Consider the following 25,963-nt stretch of genomic DNA (forward strand, 5'->3'; position numbering starts at 1 on the left):
GCGTTCTCACCCTGTATACAGATGCTCCGCAAGCATGAGTTACAGGACGTGCCATTTGTGGGTGGTGACGGGGTGGTCGATGGTAACGGGGGTGTGGTGGTGCGAACGCAGGCGTCTGTCTGAACGCCGTTTCAGGGGCGTGCATAATTAAGACTCATCGTCAGCATACACGTCACATGGCTTATTTACACACAGCAGCACTGGCAGTGCTTGCTGTAGGGTATGGTCAGCCACAAGTGCTGCGTATGGGTGAGATGTTACTCAATGTTACCAATTTGTTTAATACACTTCCTGGAGATGACGTATGTTACTAAGGGAAAGTGGGCGTCTTGTGTCAGGCTGGTGGGCATCTAAATACATACCGTCATCGCACGGCAAGACAGTAGGCGGGCTAATGTCTTGCTAGCGATCGCAGGATTTGCATATTCAGGCTGCTGACTGCTGCGTGCGAACACATCCTAGTGAACGGGTCTGAATCAGGTTCACAGTACTATGTCTTCCAAGAACAAACCGCTGAAGGAGGTGGCGGCTCCTTTGCTGCATACATAAGGAGCTTGTTCTGCTGGTCTTTGCGCTCCATCACTCTGGCACAATATTTGGGGTATTTCATGGCTTCCTTGGACATCCAGGACACCTATTTACATATACCTATCCAGCTCAGTCACCAGCGCTTCCACCGGTTTGTGGTCAGGGAGGAACACTACCAGTTTTGGGCTTTGCCTTTTGGTCTTTCTACGGCTCCTTGTGTTTTCAAGAAAGTCATGGCGGTCATGAGAGCTCATTGACGGCACAAGGATATAAGAATTCTTCCTTACTTGGACGATTTTCTTATCCTGCCCATATCTCCGGACATGCTAGGGGAGCACCTCCATATGATGGTAGATCTTCTCCAGTCTCGTGGCTGGATCATCAATTGGGAGACGTTTTCCTTGACTCCGTCCTAAGAGATGCTCCATCTGGGGTCCTGCTAGATTCCAGGGTTAAGAGGGTTTTCCTCCCAGTGGACAAAATTCAGGAATTGCAGGACAGGATTCAAAGGTTCTTGCTTCTTCGTGGGGTGTCAATACACGCCTGCATATGTATCCTGGATTCAATGGTCTCCACCTTCGACATGGTGTAGTACGCGCAGTTTCACTCCATGCTTTTCCAGGCAGAGATTCTGGCTTGCCTGAACGGATCTCATCACCAAATCGGGCTGCAGACAATCATCATATCTCTGGCAGTCAATCTCTTCCTCACGTGGTGGCTTCAGGACTCCCATTTATACAAAGGTTGCCCTCTCTGGATTCTGGGATGTGTCCTCCTCACCACGGACGAAAGTCTTCGCGGGTGGGGGGCAGTGACCTGCCAGCGGTCCTTCCAAGGTCATTGGACGGTTCTGGAGAGCCACCTTCCGGACTTCAAGCTGTCTTCAGGACTCTGTCGGGCTCAGCAACTTCTTCGGCATTGCCCAGTCCAGGTACAGTTCAACAACGCGACAGCTGTCGCTTACATAAGCCATCGTTGCAGCACTTGAGGGAAGTGAGTCGCATTCTCCGCTGGGCGGAACATCATGTACCAGCGCTGTCAGCGGTCTTCATACCTGGTGTCCAAAATTGGGAAGCGGACTGTCTAATCTGCCAGGATGTCCACTCAGGCAAGTGGGCCCTTCATCCGGACGTCTTTCATCTTCTAGTTCATTGCTGGGATCTTCCGGATATCGATCTGATGGAATCTCTGCACAACCACAAGGTACCAGTGTACGGGTCTCTCACCAGAGACCCGTGAGCTCTTCTGGTGGACACCTTAGCGGTTCGGTGGACTTTCAGTCCAATGTACATATTCCCTCCGTTATCTCTTCTGGCAAGGGTTCTCCACAATTTGAAATTAAAAGGCGTATTCTGGTAGCTCCCGATTACCTGCGTAGGGCTTGGTACGCAGATCTTCTGAGCCTCTTCATCGACTCTCCACTGTGTCTTTCTTCACGGACGGATATTCTGTCTCAGAGCCCATGCTTCCACCCAGACCTGACTCGTCTAGCTTTGACGGAGTGGCTCTTGAGACGTCAGTGCTGCGAGCTAAAGGATTTTTGTTGTCAGTCATTCACACCATGCTGAATGCGCGGAAGCCCTCATCCGCTAGAATATACCATCGGGTTTGGCGTACTTATTTCTCCTGGTGTTCGTTCAGAGGCCTTAACCCCAGATCCTTTTCGGCTTTCTCGAGTTCTCTGGTTTCTGCAAGAGGGTCTGGATTTGGGTCTTCGCCTTTCATCCTTTAAAAGTGCAGGTTTCGGCTCTTTCCGAGGCAGATTACCTTCATACCTTATATCGTACCTTTTTTATTCTGCCCCTGGTGGCTAAGGATTTGTCCTTGCTGCTTTGGGCTCTTCAGCCATCTCCCTTTGAGCCTTTGGACTCGGTGGACCTTTGTTGGCGCACGTGGAAGACTATATTCCTTTTGGCTATTGCTTCGCCTTGAGTGTCAGACTTGCGCACTCTGTTGTGTCGCTCTCCATTTTTGATCTTTCACTCGGACCGGGCCGTTCTTTGGACTCTGCTAGGCTACATTCCAAAAAGTGGTCTCCAGTTTTCACCTTAATCAGGAGATTGTGGTATCCAGAGGTATTTGTGGCAGAGGCCTCTGTAGATGTTGTGAGGGCCCTCCGAATCTATATTGAACATACCAGGAATATCCGGAAGTCGGATACCCTTTTCATCCATTATGGCTCCCATAAGTGGGACTGTCCAGCTACGAAGCAGACCTTGGCCAGATGGCTCTGTTTAACCATCCGCCCTGCATATGTGACGGCGGACCTTCCTGCACCGGCCATGGTGACTGCTCATTCCACCAGGTTGTGGGTTTCTCTTGGGCAGTTCAGCATGGTGCCTAGGCTGAGCAGCCCTGCTGGGTGGCTAAGTGGTCTTCTTCTCACACGTTTTTCTGCTTTTATGCCTTTGGCACCTTCTTCTCCGTGGCTGCGACTTTTGTGCAGAGGTTTCTCAGTGCAGATCAGGAGCGTCCCCTCCCTTAGGGGAATTGCTTGGGGACGTCCCAGTGTAGTCCCTGTGTCCCCTATGGATGGATGACGAAGAAAAGGAGACATGTTACCTGGTTAAGTCCTTTTCTTCAAACTGCATAGGGGACACAGGGCACCCACCCTGAGGCTCCGGGTTTCCAGGGTTTTCCTCGGTTTCTGGTTTCCCTGCCTCTTCAGTTGTTTGTGTGTGTGTGTGTGTGTGTGTGTGTGTGTGCTGGTCTTCCTTCTCCTTCTTCCCACTCCTGCCTTAAGCCGCATACACGCTAGATGATTTTTTTTTTTTTTAACGATATGGACAAAAACGTTCAACGATATATCGCTCAGTGGGTATACCGTGAACAACCAACGATGTTCGCTCCCGCAGGTCGTTAACGATGTTTGCTGTCATGCAAACATACAGGCCAATCTGACGATATCGTGAGAAAGTGCCTGTTCAGAGATGTGGCAGGATGACGTCACTGAATGATATCGTTCAGTGTGTACACCCAATATCTTTCACCAATAGCGCTCAGCACATCGTCTAGTGTGTATGAGCCTTTAGGCTTGCTAGCCTGTCTGGCCTGCCTGGGGGAGAGGGGGGGACACTTGACCAGGTAAGACATAAGTCTCCTTTTTATCCTCGCAGTTTGAGCAAGTGTCAAACTTTCTGACCCGTGCATATTAAATACAGTTAGACCTTTTTAAGGTGACAATACATATCTGTGTTTGCATGCAGGGGCGTATCTAGAACTTCATTTGCCCCCACACAGAGCCCATTCATGTTATGCCACACAGTAGTGCCCGTTATACTCATGCCACGCAGCAGTAGTTTTCCTTTAACATTATACCACACAGTAATGCCCTTTATAGATTATGCCACATACTATTCATGCCCTATATAACACATTATTCCAAACAAAAGTACTGCCCCTTACACATTATAGAAAAACTTTTGCTATCAGCACTAACAATAATATACTGCAAATCTATATGTGTAGCAAATAAAACCAAGGGGATTTTGTCATGATTTGATAAAAGCATTTAAGCCTGCAGCCCAGCGTCAAGGGACCCCTTGTTTTTTCTGCAGGTCCCTACACTAGCATATATGCCTAGCACGCCATTACATTGCAGTTAAATGTACTCACCTCCTAGATACAGAGGGGCACATCTATATATGGGCTGGCTGTAATAAGCCACACCCAACTAGGCTTTTTATAGCCTTAATTGAAAGCTGCCATGATAGCACAAGGCAAATGTTTTAAACAGAAAAGGAATCTGCCCGCGCTCGGTTTTACCCATATCATACATGGTACCAGCAGCGTGGCAATATTATTGCCATAAGAAAAACTTTACACATTATGCTCCCCCCCCAGGAACTCCCCTCCCCGAGTCCCTCCAGCAGCCTCTTGCCTCCCCCTGTGTGCCATCAGGTGTGCTTTGGTGCCGAGCCACCAGCTAATTACAGGCAGGCAGCAGCAGACATGGACAGACAGAACCAGCACAATTGTAATCTGGCGCCGGTTGTGATTCAATTAGGGTTCGCGGACCGGCAGCCAATCGGTAACTGCTACTGCTGATTGCCTGCCGATCCGCGACCTCTTGATTGCCTCGCGACCAGTGGCGCTGTTTCTCCATGCCTGCCTGCTGGTGCACCAGCTGTAATCGGGCACCAAATCAACTCCGCTCACACCTGTGCCCCTCTCGGCGGCGGTGACTGGACCATCCCACTTTGTGTGCTAGACGGTGCAAGGGAATCAGTGGGCCACAGAGGCAGCTTGGGCACCACAACAGTCGCACCTCTTGCACCCTCAGTAGTTACGCCACTGTTGGCATGCATGTTGGCAAACAGTGGGGTCCGTTTCAAGATCAATTGAATGGGGTTATAGACGAGGACAATGGTAAACAATGAGAATTGTGTTTACTCCTTGAATGATTATTTAAGATTGTGCATACTAAATTAATAAATGAAGTGTTGGGATCTCGATGGGTTAATCATTTTTTGTGTATTGCTTATTCATTACAGTAAAATAAGTTGAAAGAGATTAAGCACAAAAATGGGGTGGTCCACATGCGTTGTCCCAATATTCTGGTCTAAATATAGCTCCGTCTACTTCAATATATAGCTCCCTCCGATCTTTAGAATTAAACCACAGGAGATGCTTCACCATCTGTAGGCTTTTTCAAACAACTTGGAAAAAACAAATCGTACACCATGGTTAGCACTCACCAAGAATTAGTAAGGGCCGGTCCATGAAAGGTTTCTTTATTACGTCCCTTCGCACCTAAGTAGACCAATTCGTCTCATTGTTATCTGACATATAGACAGAGACTCACCTTGAAGCCACTTGGTTCGTACACATAAAGGTTTCTTTAGGGTGAGACCATCTAGGGATGATACCTTTCGCCTCACAAACGTAGTACTCCTTTCTTGATATGTAAACAGTTCTTTATTCCATAAAACATCAATGAAACCAGCACTATAAAAAAGAACTAATATGTGTGGGTCCCAAATGTAGATTCACCTTACATATACCCGGGAACGCAAGGTGATCTTTGCCAGATGGAAATCACCACCCAGTCCAGTAAGAATAGTACACCATGAGCCACCATCAAAGCGTTTCAGACCGAAGTCCTTCCTCAGGATGTGGCATGGTCCAAACAATCCCTTTTATACGGTTTCCTCTATTCCCCAATTAAAATGCAATCCTCACCATTTAACATCGCATCATCATATGTACAATGTTAACATAGCAATCAAAAACACCATGACAATACCACATATACATTCCACATATGGGTCATCATAAACATCAAAAAGTAAAAGATATACACTGGATAACAACATCAATAAATATAAACAGCCATTTAAAAGACGGAATCAAAATCTGGAGTTAAAATCCCCCAATATGGCCGTTATCCATATAACGCTAATATCACATCCCTTAAGATCCATTTCTGGTGTCCACATCGCTATACATCTGCGCGGCTGCAGTCCACTAACTGGCACTATAACTATCCTTGCCCCTCACTTTCCTCCTGCAAGAGTCTCCGTTCTGATGTGTTCCTATAGAACACATTGGCGCCCACTTCTTGTGGACGGAAATCAGAACACCGGAAGTGGTAGTCAGATGGAACGCAAAGATCGGAGGTAGCTTCATTGAGTGGAATGCAACCATAGGAGATGTTTTCATTTGATGGAGTAGCGTATTAGAAAGCCATTAATCTTATTGGGTTAATACTCATCATCCATGTAAGGTACATAAAAAGAATAAAAATGATCAGAATTAGAAAAACATAAAATATACAAAGATATATCTGCCATAGAGGCGAACACCCCTTACAGATAAGGGTATATCTATTACAACATATCGAAAATCATCCCAGGAACCATTAAACCTCAAAATCTACATTCAACCCTCTAGGGAACAATGTTTTAAGTGTATATATACTTTTAATTTCTGCTTTGGCTCTTACATCCCTATCATCAACTCTCCAGTTCGGATGTACCATCTGTATAAAACAGAAAGAAACCAGTTGGGAGATATCGCATAGATGTTCTGGTTTAAAATGTAATGACACATTATGGGAGACCAGACACTTCTTAATGTTGCGTGCATACTCCGCTAATCTCTCCTTCAACATGCGAGATGTTTTCCCAACATATTGGGAACCACACGAGCATTCGAATATATACACACACAATAATTGCTGTGGCAGGTTACAAAATCCTTAATTTCATAAGATTTATTTGTTTGCGTGGGCTTATATATTGTGTGATTTTGTTGACGTTGCTCTTGCAGAGTCTACACATTATACATGTCCCATATCTAAAAAAAAACCCTTTTAGGTTTATTAAGGGTAATGTTCTTAGACATCGGAAGAGTGCTACTCGCCTCTCTACCCTTAATGTTCCTTGCCTTTCGCTAAACAAAAGAAGGTTGTTTACCGATGTATTTGGTTACAATAGGATCCCTAGTCAGAATTCCCATTTCTTAATAATATTCTCCCATTTGTTTATAGTGAACGTGATATCTGGTAATGAAAGGTAAAATCATCCATGCTTTTCTTAGTACTAGTTCCATTACCTTCCATTGAACTCTCCCTATCCATCCTATATGCACCCATGGCCGCATCCACCATTTCAATGTCATATCCTGTGACAAGAAATCGCATATGCCGGATAAAAGTCCAACACTCTTTATTACCAGCACAGGCAGGTTACAGCTTCATACGCCAGACGTGCAATTCAGGTTATTAGGCAGTTCTCCAAACAGCACATGTTACAGCTGTATAGATTGACATCAGTTGCACAGGAACATGTTAGTTTATCAGCATAGCAGTACTGGAACATATCACAGGAACCGTGGCCCTGACATCCCACACCCCCTTCGGGATGCTAGTCACCGTCAGAAGCCCCATTCTGTGCTCTGAACACATTCTTAAAGGCTGAATACAGGTGGAATTTAATCAGATGACAACTGATTGAGGCAACACCTGAACTGGACCCTTCAGTCCCCTACTGCTTTTGCTCTGCCAAACCTGAGATATCTGGACATTCCAAATTCACTTCATGTGAAATTATGCTGACCCTGCCACACTCCACCCCCCTAGCTTCAACCACCCTGGTGAAGCTTAGAAACTTTCAGACGAGCAACCTGCCTCTCCCACATCTATTCGTGCCATCTGTCCGGGCACACAACTCTCTACCTTTTCCCAAAGTTTGCCATCATCACCCTCTTTTTCCTCCTCTAGTTTCACCATAGGGTTGCTTGGAGGATCGGGCCCAACAAACTTGCTGGAAAGGGCATCAGCATTGAGGTGCTGTTTCCCCGGATGATGCTGCACCTCACATTTAAATGACTGCAAAAACAAAAACCAGCAGGTTACACGAGCATTCACTTCTTTGTTCGTGTGTATCCACTGTAAAGGGGCATGATCTGTAACCAACAAAAATTCTCGCCCTAACAAATATTTTAACAAGTCTACTGCCCACTTGATTGCCAAGCACTCTTGCTCCACAGTGGCGTTCTTGCGCTCCCTGGGCAGCAATTTCCCCAATCCTGTACCTGAGGCATCTGTCTGCAATATAAATTGCTTCTTGAAATTAGGAGCCTGCAAAACAGGTTCTGCTCACAAGGTGCGCCTCAAATCTTGCCATGCAGCTTTGGCTGGTCTAGACCATACTATTTGTCTGGGAACTGTGTTTTAAGACACTCAGTTAATTGTGCTGCCCTAGTGGCAAAATCACGAATGAATCTGCGGTAGTAATCCACTAGGCCAAGGAATGTTCTGAGCTGGGATTTACATTTGGGTTTAGGCCATGTGAGGACCGCCTCGACCTTACTGGGCTGAGGTTTTACCTGCCCTCTGCCTACAACATATCCTAAATATTTTGCCTCCACCATTCCAATGGCACGCTTCTCGAGTTTATCGGTAAACCCATGTGTCTGTAAAGATCGTAACACTGCTTCTACTTCTTCCAGTCGGGGCTAAAGATGACTATGTCTTCTAGATATGCGGCTGTCGCAGCAACCTGTTCATAGCCCTCTGGAAAGTTGCTGGCGTTCCATGCAAACCAAAAGGCAGAAATTTGTACTGGAACAAACCCTCTGGGGTAGAGAAGGCTGTTTTTGCTTTAGCAGCTTCAGTCAAAGGAATCTGCCAAATACCCTTTTGCCAAATCTAGGGTGATGAGATACTGACTGTTTGCTAGATTCTCCACCATCTCGTCCTCCCGGCGCATAGGGTAGGACTCAAACTGCAAAACTTTATTTAATTTGCTAAAATCATTGCAGAATCTTAAAGCACCTGAAGGCTTAGGCACTAAAACAATGGGATTATTTGATTCGCTATTTGATTCCTCTGTGACCCTTAAGCGAAGCATCTCCTCTACTTCCTGTTTGACCGCTGCCCGTTTTGCCTCGGGTATATGGTATGGCCTCTGTTTTATTACCACCACGGGAGGAGTAACTATATCTTGCTGGAGGATAATTTGTGTTTTTCACGGAATGGCAAAGAACACATCTTGGTGTCGTGCTACTAATTTCACCACCTCCTATTTTTGGGCAAGATTAAGGGTATTCTAAAATGGTACATGACATTCCAGGGTTTTCTTGGCGACCAAAGAGGGGTGACTAGCACACTCTTTCCAGAACGATGTCAGGTTCTTGGCATGACTGTTGTTCCCACGCCTCTTTCAACAGATCTAAAATCCCTCTAGGTTGCCTCCCATAGAGGGACTAAGGCCCTGATTCAGAGCCGGACGCTATTTGCGGTCGTTCGTTCAAAAACAAGGGGTGGCTATTCAAATGAACCGTTCGCTCATTACGGTCTGTTCACGCCTCTAAGTCTGAACGAGCGAGCAAAACTTGCGGTCGGAATTTTGAAAAATACGCCCCCTTGCTGCTCGCACCATACGTCATGTCCGCTATTTATTAGATTAATCGAGTACATCGAACGGCGTATGAACTGCTCGCTATTCTTGTGGCTGGTTTTTCCTACCACTATATTGCGAGCAGTTCTGACTATAGAACAACCAAGTGACGTCAATGACGCTGCTGTATTAATTATGCACTCCCTTAAAACGCCCCTTTTGACCTTTAAGCACGCCTGCGTTCTGATCTCCACTCCCCGTTTTCATGCACCTTCCCCTATTACCACCCACATACGCCTCCTCCTGTCACTCAAAGTAGCAGGCATTCGCTATATAGCGAACAAACGATTTTCGGCCGCACTGACTGGTTCGCGCATGCGTATTTGTGCGAACATCGCTCAGTGCGAACGAGCGGCTCTGAATCAGGGCCTAAATCTACTAGAGGACTGGGGTACCTCTCACACTATAAACATTAGATCAGGTAGGAGTAAGTCCCAATCTCGCTTTTCCTCAGGCACCGCCCTTTTTATAATTTGTTTAAGGGTCTGGTTAAAGCGTTCGTCTATGCCATCCGTTTGCGGGTGGTAAACTGAGGTAGTAATCCCATCCACCTTTAACAGTCAGCGCAAGACCTTTGGTATTCCCAAGCGAGTGTACAGTGTTAAAAATTCCCGGGCAATGGTACTAGATTTCGTATTTCGTAGTGATATGGCCTGAGGGTATCGGGTGGCATAATCCACTACTAACCGTATGTATTGATGTCCTCGAGCAGATTTTTCCACCGGCCCTATCAGATCCATGGCAATTCTCTTAAAAGACTGAAATGACAGGAAGGGGAACAAGGGGCGCCCTAAGCCCTGGCCAGGGTACGGTCTTCTGACATACTGGGCAAGCCTGACAAAATTTCTTTACTGCGGCGTAAGGCAAAAAGAATCTTAGTTGTATGCGTTGGAGAGTTTTCTCCTCCCATAAATGGCCACCCCACAGATGCGTGTGTGCCGCCCCTAATACCAACTGCTCGTGTTTCCGGGGAACTAATAACTGATCTACTCTTTTACCCTGCAAAGAGGTTACACGGTACAGCAAATCATTCTTCTAAATAAAGTATGGTACACCTTCTGGTGGCACAGCAGCAACCACTTTGCCAGTAATTTCTACCACATTTTTAAAGGCATTAACCAGATTTCTATCATTCTGTTGGGATCTGCCAAATTCCTTTAAAGACACTTGCTCACCAACAGGGGAACCCTGGGCCTCAGTCTCTGTTTCCTCCTGTAGCTCACCGACTAAGGAAGCTTTCATGGTCGCTGAGCTCTGGTCACCCATGGTCCTCTGCTCCTGGCTCACCTCAGCTGCTGATTGTTTACCATCGTCATGCCACGTAAGCACCTCCTGTAGCAACGGGAACTCCCAGCCCAGGATCAGCGGATAAGGTGGTCTAGTTGTCACTGCGGCTACCACTTTCAATGACCGGCCTTTCAATAATAGTGGTAGATGCACACGTGGGCACTCCTCAGCATCCCCGTGAATACACAACACCTTGACGGGTAAAACCTGGTCGGCACCCGGAGGTACAAGGTTAGCGGCGAGATAGGTGAGGGCACTACCAATATCAACTAGTGCCCAGATCTCCCACCCATCCACTTGTACCATCATACGGAACAGGGTGCTTTCTGGCGGAGAGATGGTCTCAGCAGCCATGCTGACCTTAGATCGGGTTGCTTTCCCCGTGCTGCATTCCATCGGTTCACCCTGTTTCGGACAGTCCCGCCGTATATTACCGGACTCACCGCAGTTTAAATGCACCACAGGAAGTGGGGTTTGGTCCTTAGCTACTAGTACCTGGGTTCTGGGCTTCGGCACTGGTTGCCACCCTTGCTTAGTTTTGGTTAATTTTCCGAAAGTAGAGTGCCACTCAACTACCACCACTAACTCCTCAAATGTTTGGGGGTCAGTGTTATGTTCTGGGTTGTTTGTGGAACCGGGGTGGTAGCAGGAGCGATCACAGAAGCGGGTTTGAATATAAAACTAGTTTTTTAATAGGTGCTTTAAGTAGACATAAAATATGGCAGTAAATAAAAGTCCAGGTATATATAAACATGCACTAGAGTTCTGTGGTGGGAGTAATGGGTTAATGTCCAAGTAGAAACAAGTAGAACTGTGCAGGTAGTGGGACTGGAATAATCAACCAGGTATGCAGGTAGTGATGCAGGAAAATAATAAGCCAGGTATGCAGGTAGTGATGCAGGAAAATAATAAGCCAGGTATGCAGGTAGTGATGCAGGAAAATAATAAGCCAGGTATGCAGGTAGTGATGCAGGAAATAATAAGCCAGGTATGCAGGTAGTGAACTAAGGCAAATGAGCAGGATGTCAGCAGGCTCAGGCACGGGCAAGGGTGGTGGAGGAAGCGGGGTAGTCCAGCGGAAGCAGGAACAGGATAAGCACAGAGAACTCCCTCTCAGCTAGGCTGAGATACACGTTGCACTGGCAAAGAAGGAAGGCACTGAACCTTCCTAAATACCCCATGCCGTGCTGTTACTGGCTGGAGGGAACATGTGACTCACCAGGATTGGCCAGCCGCATCACAAGGCCTGAAGGCAAAATGGCGGCGCCCATGCCAAACGGAACGGAGACGCCGCCAGGCCTTACCAGCGCAGAGTGACAACAGGCCCGCACAACAACGCGCGCAGCCAAAGCCCCCCGCCAGACACCAGCTCCGCCACCAGACAGCCCGCGCCACAACAACCTCACAGGTAACACCCACCTTGCGCCATGCTGAAATACCCTGGCCGTGACAGTCAGCTTGCAGGGCCCAGTGTTGTACCCCACGGTCTAATAAACGTATAGCATGGTCTAAGGCAACAATTTCTACTATGCATAGCACTGCATGTTTCTCTGGCTGTAACCACGCTTTTCTCAGTCTGGCTAGCTAATCGGGCAGCCCATTCCTCCTCTGGCCACTTTAATCAGGTGGCAGTACGTTCAAAAGTGCACAAGAATGCCGCGGTATCATGAAGCTGTGAGCGTTTGCAAAGCTTCACGATCCTGCCCATCTTTTCTGATTTCCCTCCGCTCTTCATGCAGCATCTGAATTTGTATTTGCTGCTCCTTAGCCAGTTTTTTTTGGGCCTGCAGCCAATTCACTAAACATCTTAAAAACTTCTTCCGTATCTCCCTGGTGCTTGTACACAAATGTAGCAGGTCTGACGGGTTCAGGATGAGTTACCGCCGGCCACACTAACCTAACCTTTCCCACTAACTCTCCCTTAAGGGTGCCTAAACCTTACCTCCCATCCCCCCAGTGCCTAGCCCTAATCCCCCCTCTAAGTGACTAAACCTAATCCCCCCGTCCCCGCTGCCTAACCCTAACCTCCTCCCGGGGATGCCTAACCTTAGCCTATCCCTAACCTCCCGGGGGAGTGCCTAACCCTAAGTCCCCCCCTGGGCTGCACTGGGAGACTGCTCGCAGCTGCTAAGAAGCTGCCACATCAGTCTCCCATGCCTGTGGGGGGAGCGATCAAGCTGATCGCGCTCCCCACTGGCTATGCGCCGGTCTGAGGGGGCTCACTGCGCCCCCTTCAACACTGCGCAGTGCCCCAAAACGCCCCCCCCCCCCCCAAGGCGGCATGGCCACGCTGCCATGATTAGGCCACACCCCTTTTACCACACCCCTTTTTTACCGGGGCCTGGTGCGGCTCTTGGCGGGCCTGCTTCTGGATGCTAGTCACCGTCAGAAGCCCCGTTCTGTGCCCTGAACACATTCTTAAAGGCTGATTACAGGTGCAGTTTAATTAATTAGATGACAACTGATTGAGGCAACACCAGAACTGGACCCTTCAGTCCTACTGCTTTTGCTCTGCCAAACCTGAGATATCTGGACATTCCACGTTCACTCCATGTGGAATAATGCTGACCCTACCATAATCCTTAACGAGACCTGTAGTTCTGTAGTATTTTTACTTCAATTTTTTACAATACACATTTTACACAACAATCAACCCAGCACCCACCACTCCATGGGTGCCGGGGATAGACCCGGGCTATCAGCCCAGGCCTGGGGTGCCCTGTACAGGGGGACCTCTTTATTGGGGTCCCTAGCAGTCTGGTATGCTTTGGCCAGGGGACCTGGTGAAAGGGTTCCCCTGGCCGTGGCATTAAACCCCCCCTCCCCCCGGTAGAAAGAGCTTGGTGCTGGTTATAGGTAATACAGGGGACCCCTACTCTTTTTGTCCCCTTTCTAAAACCAGGACAGGCTCAGCTAAGCCCAGTGCTGGTTGTACTAAGTACAGGGGACCCCTACATCGTTTGTCCACTGTTTTTTCACAATCAGGACCGGCTCTGAAAAGCCCAGAGGCTGCTTGTGCTTTGGGGGGGAGGGGGGCACTTAATTTTTATTTTTTATTTTTTTTTTTTTACAATTTTTTTTTTTTTTTTACAGACGCATGGACGGATCTCACTGATCTGTCCATGCAAGTGATGTCTGCATCGAAAGCGGGTCCAAACGACATATTGCCCAGGCATAAACACTGAACAATATGCCGCCGGATCGTGTACGAGATTGCCAGATCTTGCCTGCTGTAGGTAAGATCTGAAGATACAACGTACCACCCACGGGTACGCACATCGTTATCATGAGTGGACACTCACGATTTGCACATATTATGCACGATCTGTCGTTCCAATGCGTAATAATCGGCCAAATCGTGCATAATATCGTCTAGTGTGTGGCCACCTTTAGGCCATTGCTCTTAATAAACCTAAAGGTTTTTTTTAGATATGGGACATGCATAATGTGCAGACTTTGCAAGAGCAACGTGACCACAATCACCCAATACAAGTCCACGCAAACAAATAAATCTTATGTAATGAAGGATTTTATAACCTGCCACAGCAAATATTGTGTGTATGTATTGGAATGTTCCTGTGGTTACCAATATGTCGGGAAAGCATCTCGCATGTTGAAGAAGAGATTAGCGGAGCATGCATGTTGGATAGTGGGAGCCAATGTCATGTATGAGGCACCGCGGTGGCATTGTGCTCTATAGGAACACATCGGAACGGAGGCTCTTGCAGGAGAAAAGTGAGGGGCAAGGAGAGTTATGGTGCCCGTTAGTGGACTGCAGCCGCGGAGATGTATAGCGATGTGGAAACCAGAAATGGATATTAAGGGATGTGATATTAGCGTTATTTGGATAACGGCCATATTGGTTTTGATTCCTTTTTAATGGTTGTTTATATTTATTGATGTTATCAGTGTATATCTTTATATGTAAGGTGAATCTTTGGGACCCGCGCCTATCAGTTCATTTTTATAGTGCATGTTTTATGGAATAAAGAACTGTTTACATATCAAGAAAAGAGTACTACGTTTGTGAGGCGAAAGGTATCATCCCTAGATGGTCTCACCCTAAAGAAACCTTTATCTGTACGAACCGTGGGCCTGATTCAGAAACGGACGCTCTTGAAGAGCGCTCGCTCTGAATCAGGGCGTCTTTTTTTTCTTTCTTTGCTGCGGCCTCCTGGCCACTCGCTAAGCTGTGGGTGACCACCCACAACTTTTGCGAGCGGCCAGGTGATGGTCACGACCATCGGGGCTTGCAACGAGGCCCTTGCGGTAGGGTCTCGTCCGTCGCAAGCCCCAGAGAGCTTCCTGCTCTAACAGGCGTTCCTTCGGGAACGCCTCCATTTGTGTAGCCACCCCTCCTACAAAAACGGGGCGAGCTGTCGATCAACATCGAGAACCGCCGCTTTTGTAGTGAGCTTGCTCATGCCACGCGTGCGCAGTACCCCACCATCGACCCGCTTGCGAGCGCTATGAATCAGGCCCCAAGTGGTTTCTAGGGGAGTCTCTGTCTATATGTCGGGTAACAGTGAGAAAAATTTGTCTATTTAGGAGGGAGAAGGTGTAAAGGGAAGTAATAATGGAATCTTTCTTTGACCAGCCCTTACTAATTCTTGGTGAGTGCTAACCATGGTGTAAGATTTGTATTTTCCAAGTTGTTTGAAAAAGCCTACAGATGGTGAAACATCTCCTGTGGTTTAATTCTAAAGATTGGAGGGAGCTATATATTGAAGTAGAAGGCGCTATATTTAGACCAGAATATTGGGACGGCGCTTGTGGACCACCCCATTTTTGTGTTTAATACTGCGTACAGGTTTGGTGCTCCTAGGAGTGGTTCTAAGGTGCACTCTTGGGCGCAAGTTACCTCTGTTTGTTTTCTATCAAGTTGAAAGAGGTGGCTATTGTAATTCTAACAAGCATTGTGTCATTACAGCCACGATTCCAGTGACCGCAGCGCCACGGCACGAGCTCCTCCTTCCCAGCCGTTATCTGCAGACACCGATATACTGTACAAAACTTTTGGACTCAAGGTTCAGAATTTTCCTGTGCGCTCTTCAGGTAGATATGTGTGGTCTGTACTGATGTGTCCTCTGGATATCGCAGGGGGGAGAGGAGGGGGGGAGCATTCTGTAGCTTTTTACAGCTTTTTTTATCGCAGCTTATTTTGCTTACACGGAACTAAGGGCCTGATTCAGAGCCGGACGCTCTGACCAGAGCGCTCGCTCTGAATCAGGGCCCCCTCCTCCATGAAAATGGAGCGACCTCCTGGCCGCTCGCATAGCTGTGGGTGACCACCCACAGCATATGCGAGCGGCCAAAAAGATGGTCGCGATGGTCTTGACCATCGCGACCATCGGACTTGCGACGGAGACCCTGCAGTAGGGTCTCCCTGCCACAAGCCCTGGATTGATTTTGGCTCTATCAGAGCCAAAATCACTCCCACTGACATCACTAGTGATGTCAGTGGGGCCGGCTACAGACGGTAGGCGTTCCCATGGGAACGCCTACGTCTGACGGCCACACCCCCGACACGCCCACCAAAGGGGGCGTGCTGTCAATCAACATCGACAGCAAACCACCTTTGGTGCGAGACCCGGAGCGATGGAAAGCCCGTCGCTCCCCGGGTCTCGCGCATGCGCGCGACGGAGTTCCCTCTGTCGTGGCATGCGCAGTGGGGAACATCGACCCGCTTGCGAGCGTACTGCCGCTCGCGAGCGGGTCTGAATGACCCCCTAAATGCGGATCTTCGGCCTTATGCACATCGCAGGCTGCCCCTAGCTGTACGTCTGGTTTGGCTGTCATCACTTTCAGTGCGCCCTTGCACCAGTCTTATCTGTGGCGCGACGTAATTACGCTTCCGCTCAACTCTGTGTAGCCCGCAGTTCACTCGATACGCCCTGACTAAACTTGCTGTGTGTGCGGATGCCTCATAACCATTCCGTTCAGCCCGCAATTGGAGTTGTCCCTGAGTTGTGCACAATCGGCCGTAGAGCATGCCCGACGCCCCAGCTACAACCACGTCCGACGCCCCAGCCACGTCCGATGCCCCAGCCACAACCACGTCCGACGCCCCAGCCACATCCGAAGCCCCAGCTACAGCCACATCCGACGCACCAACTACAGCCACATACAATTTTAGAATCCGCTCCTGTGTGTAACATAGGGAGTCTATGTACTAAGCCTTGGAGAGAGATAAAGTACCAACCCTTCAGCTCCTAAGTAATTTTTCAAGCACAACCTGTAGACTGGTACTATTGCCCCTCCAGGTATATTTTCTTTCAGCTGTCTTTGTGTTCATGTGATGCTATCATGTTTGATTGCACACAGATTGCTATGAATGAATAATGCTTATTCCATATCTGGACATTTTTATTTTTCCTTATCAACAGCGAGTGATGACAAATCCAGCAAATTAACATTTAACCACTAATGATTCTAATGCCTTCTGGACTAGGCAGATTTTCCTTTGCGAACAGACTAGCATAGACAGGGGGCATATATATATATATATATATATATATATATTCCTACCGGTGTTGTACTGTAATTTTGGAAAGTTCTATCTAGGATTCTTGCCTTGCAGATGTGTAGTGTTGGATGAGCCCAAGGGAATTTTCCACAGCCGTGTAGCGTATTGCAGTTGGTGCTTCAGTAAATTTAGTAAATGTTCAACTGTTCGGCGGATACAAAATGGGGGTTAGCTCAGTATTTGGCGGTCCAGAGAGGTGCTTGGTCTGGGATGTGGCCTTGATGTGAAGTTTCAAGCTAACGGTGGTTCTACTGGTATTCCCAGTGGACAGAAGGTCCTGCTGGACCATGCCTTGTTAATAGTCTGAATACTAGGTGTCCTGAAGGAAAGTGGGTGCTAGTGGGGAGAAGTGTTCAGACCTGGAGACATGTATGAGGAGGGCTGCTACTGTTACCAGGACACGGAGTGTGATGCCCACTAGCTCAGTATAGAAGCTGGCCCAGCCGGATGTCACTTGAAGTGTCCGATCCTCCTAAGACACCTCTGGTTGAATATAATCTGGCCTCCACAGGCGAGGTAAGAAGCAGGGGCTAGAATGGCGGAAACTAGGCCCTAAGTGTTCTACAGCAGGGAGACTGAGCTAGCCTGTCTCAGATTACAGTAGATGAGGATACAGATCTTACAGCAAAGGAGTTCTGGGGAGACACCTGGTGAATTTTATATTGTATTAAAGCAGCGCCGGCGCTAAGGGATGCGTGCATCCTCCTTGTACGCTATGTCACTCCCCCTGTAGCTTGTCTTTTAATCATCACAGAGTCTTACGCTAGCTAGGTTGTCCAGGGCTTACAGTTCCCTTGGGGAACAGGAATCGATTCAAAGCTCTTCCACTTTGTCCATTGCTGGTGTGGCTGGCAGAGTGCTGCGCGGGGTGTGGCTGGCAGAGTGCTGCGCGGGGTGTGGCTGGCAGAGTGCTGCGCGGGGTGTGGCTGGCAGAGTGCTGCGCGGGGAGTGGCTGGCAGAATGTTGCGCATGTACCACCGGCTGTGGGCTCTGTGCATTTCTGAGGGAAGCGTTCAGATAACATCGGTGGGGTCCCCTCCCTGACAGTCCTGATCAATGGACAGGCCAGCCCACCCGTTGTGTTCTACTGGACTTTCTGCTTCAGCAGAGGTGTCGGGGCGTTAGCCAACAGATCTTCTAATAGCAGGTATTGTGAGAGATCCCAGCAAGATGTCCTGTGCTAGCCTGCAGTTAATGCAATGCTGGAGAGTCAGGGCTCATTGCCTGCCAATCGGTAACCTTAGTCGGAGACTGTCTTCCAAGCGGTATTGGTAGTATATATTAGGGGTGTGCACTGGCCACTTTTCATGTTCTGGATCTGGATCTTTCTTCCTGGTTTGGATCTAGATTGGGTTTGCCAAAACCACCCTTCCGTGTTTTGGGTTTGTGATTTGGATCTGTATTTTTTTGAAAAAAAAAGCATAAAAACAGCTAAAATCACAGAATTTGTGGTATTTTCTGCTCCTATGCTATTATTAACCTCAATAACCTTAATTTCCACTCATTTCCAGTCTATTCTGAACACCTCACACCTCACAATAGTGTTTTTATGTCCAAAAGATTGCACCGAGGTAGCTGGATGACTATGCTAAGCGACACGAAGTGGGCGGCACAAACACGTGGCCCATCTAGGAGTGGCACTGCAGTGGCAGACAGGATGGCATTTTGAAAAACTAGGCCGCAAACAGTACATAATGCAAAGAAAAAAAAGAGGTGCAAGATGGAATTGTCCTTGGGCCCTCCCACCCACCCTTATGTTGTATAAACAGGACATGCACACTTTAGCAAACCAATCATTTCAACGCCAGGGTCTGCCACACGACTGTGGCTGAAATGATTAGTTCGTTTGGGCCCCCAGAAAACAAGCTGGCAATTAATCTGTCCCTGCACAAACTGGCTCTACGGAGGCAAGATGTCGTCCTCATCCTCCTCATCCACCGATTCCTCACCCTCTTCAGTGTTGTGTACATCCTCATCCTCACAGAGTATTAATTCGTCCCTGCTGGAATCCACCACCACAGGTCCCTCTGTACGTTCCGGAGGCTGGTCTCCCTGGAAGAGTTGATAATTCATTTTTATGAACATCATCTTCTCCACATTTTGTGGAAGCAACCTCCTACACCTTTCGCTGAGAAGGTTCCCGGCTGCACTAAACACTCTTTCGGAGTACACACTGGAGGGGGGGCAACTCAGGTAAAATAGAGCCAGTTTGTACAGGGGCCTCCAAATTGCCTCTTTTTCCTGCCAGTACAGGTACGGACTGTCTGACATGCCTACTTGGATGCTGTGACCGATGTAATCCTTTAACAGACAGACGCACGCTTGTTGCTGTTGCTTTGAGGATGCATGTGCGGCTACAGCCCACACAATTCACAAAGACAGAAAAAAAAGATTTTTTTATTTTTTTGTGGAGCACACTTTGAGAGTTACACCACCCTTTAGCAGACAGACGCACGCTTGTCGCTGCTGCTTTGAGGATGCAGGTGTGGCTACTGCGCATACATTTCACACACAAACACAGAAAAAAAGAAGATTATTTTATTTTGGTTGGAGTGCACTTTGGGGGTTACACCACCCTTTAACAGACAGACGCACGCTTGTCGCTGCTGCTTTGAGGATGCAGGTGCGGCTACAGCCCACACAATTCACAAAGACAAAAAAAAGAAGAATTTTTTTATTTTTTTGTGGAGCGCACTTTGGGGGTTACAGCACCCTTTAACGGACAAGCCATCCGGCCCTTTACTTATGACACAGGCGCACGCTTGGCACTGCTCCTTTGTTGATGCACGTGCAGCCACAGTGCACACAATTCACAAACACAGAAAATAATTCCTCCACCATTCTGTCAGTGGTGACAGTATCGTATGCAGTGACCGTAGACATGTCAGAAATTGACACTGTTGGCACGTCCTTCAGTCCGGACCAGATGTCCAAACCGGCCCTTGACTTATGACACAGGTGCACGCTTGGCGCTGCTGCTGTGTTGATGCACGTGCGGCTACTGCGCATACATTTCGCACACATACACAGAAAAAAAAGAATTGTTTATTTTTTGTGGAGTGCACTTTGGGGGTTACACCACCCTTTAACAGACTTATGGGACACAGGCGCACGGTTGGCGCTGCTCCTTTGTTGATGCACGTGCAGCTACAGTGCACACAATTCACAAACACAGAAAATAATTTTTTATTTTGTTTGGAGTGCACTTTGGGGGTTACAGCACCTTTTAACCGTCAAGCCAGCCGGCCCTTTACTTATAACACAGGCGCACGCTTGACGCTACTTTGTTCATGCACGTGCGGCTACTGTGTACACAATTCACAAACACAAAAAAAATATATATATATTTTTTTTTGGAGTGCACTTTGGGGGTTACAGCACCCTTTAACGGACAAGCCAGCTGGCCCTTGATTTATGACACAGGCGCACGCTTGGCGCTACTTTGTTGATGCACGTGCGGCTACTGCGCACACAATTCACAAGCAGAAAAAAATAAATTTTTAGTGCACTTTGGGGGAGCACCCCTGATGCACAGATCACCCCCTGGACAACACTACAGCACCCCTCTAGGACTACAGCCTTTATGGGACACTGCACAACACAGTCCAGCCAGCCCCTATAGACTTTGGAGTGGACACAACCCCTATGACTGCAACTGACTGCACAACACAGCCCAGCCAGCCCCTATGACAGCAGCACAACACAGCCCAGCCAGCCCCTACGGACAACAGCTGCACAACACAGCCCAGTCAGCCCCTATGGACAACAGCAGCACAACACAGCCCAGCCAGCCCCTATGACAGCAGCACAACACAGCCCAGCCAGCCCCTATGGACAACAGCAGCACAACACAGCCCAGCCAGCCCCTATGGACAACAGCAGCACAACACAGCCCAGCCAGCCCCTATGGACAACAGCAGCACAACACAGCCCAGCCAGCCCCTATGGACAACAGCAGCACAACACAGCCCAGCCAGCCCCTACGGACAACAGCTGCACAACACAGCCCAGTCAGCCCCTATGGACTGAGTGGTCACAGCCCCTATGGACAAGAGCAGCACAACACAGCCCAGCCAGCCCCTATGGACTGAGTGGTCACAGCCCCTATGGACAAGAGCAGCACAACACAGCCCAGCCAGCCCCTATGACAGCAGCACAACACAGCCCAGCCAGCCCCTACGGACAACAGCAGCATAACACAGCCCAGTCAGCCCCTATGGACTGAGTGGTCACAGCCCCTATGGACAAGAGCAGCACAACACAGCCCAGCCAGCCCTAGCTCTCACCCTCCCTCTTCACTCTCCACAGCTGGAGTGAGAAATGGCGCAGACGCGGGGACCTTTTATAGAATCCAAAACCCGCGAGATCCGGAAGGCGGATGATGATGTTTTGCCTCGATTTCAGATCAGAGTCAGGCGGGAAAAGTCGAGCCTGACTCTGATACGATCGGGGGGGTTCGGATTTCAGGAATCCGAACCCGCTCATCCCTTGTATATGTATGTATGTGTGTGTGTATGTATATATATATATATATATATATATATATATATGTACTTTTCAGGGCTCATCACAGAGCTTAGTAACAAAGCACGCACTCAGCCAAGATTAATGGCCACGTCCCGACCGCGGGTGTTTTCATCCATCCCACTAAATGTAAAATGGAGGCTCAAGTCCGCATGTAAACATGTGACTTAATGCGGTACGGTTGTGATGATGCGGTAGTTATTTTTTCCTCCGCAGGCCGGACTTACTGTCTGTATTCCCATTGAAGAGTTTTCTGAGAAGCCTGTGGGGGCAAAAAGAGAGGGGGTGTCAGTTCTAAGAGAACTTCAACCGGAAGACTCTATAGGAGTGCACTCTTATAGCTATTAATTATTCAAAATAAAACAACTTTTATTAATATATGCAAGGGAAAAATATTTTTAATTTTAAATTGACTTACACAGATATCAAGATATCAAGCAAAAGGGTGAAAGAATTAGAGTGAGTAGGCAATCTCGGTTGTAATAACCCAGATAAGGAAGGCGAAATATAGAAAAATACATAAACTTGACAATACAACATGAAACATGTATGACGATCATAAAACACCAGGTCCGAGATGTTGCTAATTGTATCCAATGAATACGTCAAGTGACAGCCGTGAGTATCAGCACCCGGCTGAGGTAGAGACAGAAAATGAAAACAAGAGTTGGGGATGTCAGAACCTGTATATAGGCTCTGCTGCCTGTGGGGGCCAAATATAGGTGATACAGAGGACATTGTGGGCCTCATTCAGAGGCAGTCGGAGGATGCAAGCGGTCGCTCAGAAACTGTGCGGCCACTTGCTTCCTGACCGCCCGCCTCTGTTGCGGTCGTTAGGCTGTGGGTTAACACCCACAGCTCTAACGACCGCTCCGGTGATGGTCTCTGACCATCGCGACCATCGGGGCTTACGACGAGACCCTAGGGTAGGGTCTCCCTTGTCGTAAGCCCTGGAGAGCTTCTGGCTCTGTCTGAGCCGGAAGCTCTCCACTGACATCACTAGTGATGTCAGTGGGGCCGCCCTCAAACGGTAGGTGTTCCCATGGGAACGCCTCCGTTTGGGCTGCCACCCCCCCGGCCCGCCTTCCAAACGGGGCGAGCTGTCAATCAACATCGACAGCTCGCCCCCTTTGGATCGAGACCCGCTACGACCGGTGCTGTCAGTCGTAGCGGGTCTCACGCATGCGCACGACGGCGCCGTCGTGCGCATTCTCTGTGGGGGGCCATCGACCCGGTCCGAGCGCATCGGTGCTAACGACCGGGTCTGAATGACCCCCAGTGTCTCACTGTAAGAGGGACCTTCACATACCTAGGCTACAGACGTCTCATACTATCCCCTACTGTAATACAATGTCCTTTTTTTTGTCTCAAGCAAAGATGCTAATCGTTGGCTGATTATTGGCTGTATCTCCCCAGCAGTGTAATGTGACGACGCTCTGATTGGGTTCTCCGGTCCTGTTCTGGTTGTGTAACAGATGTCTGTGTTTTGTTTCCAGATACAAACATTCGTAATGCCCTTTTTTATGAGTTCAAGAAGTACGGGAAGGTGACGTCTGTGCAGATACACGGCGTGTCCGAGGAGAGATACGGCCTGATCTTTTTTATGCAACAAGCCGATCAGAGAGAAGCCCTTTACTGTTCCAAAGGCAAACGTTTGCTTGGCATGGAGCTTGAAGTGATGGCATGGGATGGACCAGGTATGTTAACCCTGATCATGAACGGTTAGGGGTGCACCACTGATGGTTGGTCCAACTTATGGCCCATTTTGGGTCAGTTTGGTATCTGGCTTCCTTCCTTCCTTCCTTTTTCATCCATCTGTGGGATGCCATTACCTCTGGGTTGTATATAGTGAGCTGTGGAGTCGGGCACTAAATAATTAAGACTGGCTCCCACCCCCTATATATCCCCTCTCCTTCCACTAGAACCCCAGTCTTGTTTTTAGTGCCTTGGAGTAAATCACTAGCTAGGTCCTAGCTTTTAGTTAGGTTTCATTTCTTTTTCTGTTTTTGGTTTGCGTGCTTAGGGCCTGATTCAGAGCCGCTCGCTCGTTCAGAAAAAGGGGGTGGCTTTTCAAATGAACCGTTCGCTCTTTGCGGTCTGTTGCCGCCTCTATGTCTGAACGAGCGAACAAAACATGCGGTCGTTTTTTGGATAAAAACGCCCCCTGGCCGCTCGCATCATACGTCATGTCCCCTATTTATTAGATTAATCGAGTACATCGACCAGGGTATGAGCTGCTCGCTATTCTTGTGGTTGGTTTTTCCTATCACAAATTTGCGAGCAGTTCTGACTATAAAATAACCCAGTGACGTGGTCAATGACGCTGCTGTATTAATTATGCACACCCATAAAACGCCCGTTTTGACCTTTAAGCACGCCTGCGTTCTGATCTCCCCTCCCCGTTTTCAAGCACCTTCCCCTGTTACCACCCACATACGCCTCCTCCTGTCACTCATATTAGCAGGCATTCGCTATTTAGCGAACAAACGATTTTCGGCTGCACTGACTGGTTCGCGCATGCGTATTACGATCCGTACGCATGCGCAGTTGGGCAAACATCGCTCGGAACGAACGAGCGGCCGCTTACGAGCGGCTCTGAATCAGGCCCTTAGTTCCTGACAACAGGCGACAAGCCCTAGCAGAGAGGGAGTTATATAGAAATAGAGGTTTGTGTGAACCCTGTATCCCATTCTGAAGACCGCCTCTGTGAGAGTCACCAAACTACATAGTCTCTGGGACTCTCTCCATACCACATCTGAGGGGGCCGCTGGCAAATAGGTAAGCTTGATACATGTTTCATGGGAATACCTTGTATGCTATATTTACTGCTTCCCGGCACGCCGCTTTAGCAGAGCATCCGGGCATGTTACTCACGTGGCAGCAGCTGTAGGATGTTACAGAGCAGAGCATGCTGCCAGCTTTTTGGACTCGTTGGCACTTCCATGGCGCGGCATCGCTGCATGTGCACTTCATCACTTTGAGCCGTTGCACATACAGGCAAGCTCCGGAGGTAGGAGCCGACGGCTAGGAAACACCTATTATGACTTCAGACGTCCTGAATGAAGCAGGCCGCTGACGGCGTACCCGGTCACGCCCCCAGGCATTTGAGTGACAGCAGGCTCACGGGGGTTCATAGCACACGCCCCAAACACTATTTTGGTGGGTGTTTGAGTGCTGCTGGAGTTCTTCTTGGCTGAGACTCACTGCAAATTACATTGAGATGGCTGTTTCTTATCAGATAAGCAGTTAGCCAGGATTATTACTTTGGGTATTAACCTGGTGATATATGTTGGTCTTATACCATTGTTATGTATATATAAGCAACTTTACTGCACTATTTCGTAGGAATTTAGGCAGTAAGATACATTGTTTGTATTGAAGATTCTTTGGGGTTTTTTTACAAGTGAGTGTGGACTTCAGGGGGTATATTTACTAAAGCGAGAGTTTTTAGAAGTGGAGATGTTGCCCATAGCAACCAATCAAATTCTACTTAACATTTAACTAGCACCTTCTAGATGGTAATGGATAGAATTTGATTGGTTGCTATGGACATCATCTCAACTTATAAAAACTCTGACTTTAGTAAATATACCCCCAGGAGTCTGGGTTATTTTGCATTTACTTTTTGCTGTCATTTCAGAAGCAGTGCTTGTTATTCTGAAAAAAAAAGAGACCCCATCTTTTTTTTCTAGTCAAACAGTGCTACACTTTTTCCAGAGGAATTTAGGTAGCTATCTGTATTGGTTAGAGTTGTCTTTCTCTCTCAAATATGGAGAAGCCAGACAAGGGTTCCAAAAAACAGGGATCAATCACATTTTATACTTGTACACAATGTGATAAAAAGTTGCCAAAAGGTTGTACGGAACCAGGGTCGCTCTGTGCTGGTTGTTCAGAGGGAGATTCATTATCGGGAGGTTCGGCTGAACAGTCGGTGATGCCTGATTGGTTAAGGCCATAGGTGAATTACGTCACTCTCAGGCAAATTATATGTTAACCTGTGCTCAAGCTCCTAGTTTGTCTAATCCCTCGGTAGAGCCCAGATGGGCCCAGGATATGGGACGATGTCTCGCTGAGATGGCAACGTCCCTAAAGAAAATGGTAACGTCAGCAGAGGCCACAGCCACTAAGACGTTCAGGCCGGTCCTCAGTGGGTTTTCCTGGAGATGAGGTTTCAGCCGCCTCTTCCCAGGAAGAA

The 25,963-nt window shown here is 48.2% G+C and overlaps 1 protein-coding gene across 2 annotated transcripts in view; it reads left to right on the forward strand.

Moving 5' to 3' along the window:
* The window catches only part of LOC148443111 (msx2-interacting protein-like), a 103,611-nt gene that overhangs the window by 25,937 nt on the left and 51,711 nt on the right, over positions 1 to 25,963 (forward strand). For both annotated transcript variants that reach the window (XM_088463243.1, XM_088463244.1), the window contains exons 5-6: positions 15,649 to 15,773; positions 23,265 to 23,465. In XM_088463243.1, the coding sequence (XP_088319369.1) occupies positions 15,649 to 15,773; positions 23,265 to 23,465 (326 nt within the window). The remainder of the gene's footprint in view (positions 1 to 15,648; positions 15,774 to 23,264; positions 23,466 to 25,963) is intronic.

This window comes from Taudactylus pleione, unplaced genomic scaffold, assembly GCF_031769625.1.
Source record: "Taudactylus pleione unplaced genomic scaffold, aTauple2 ptg001334l, whole genome shotgun sequence".
Classification (NCBI taxonomy): Eukaryota; Metazoa; Chordata; class Amphibia; order Anura; family Myobatrachidae; genus Taudactylus; species Taudactylus pleione.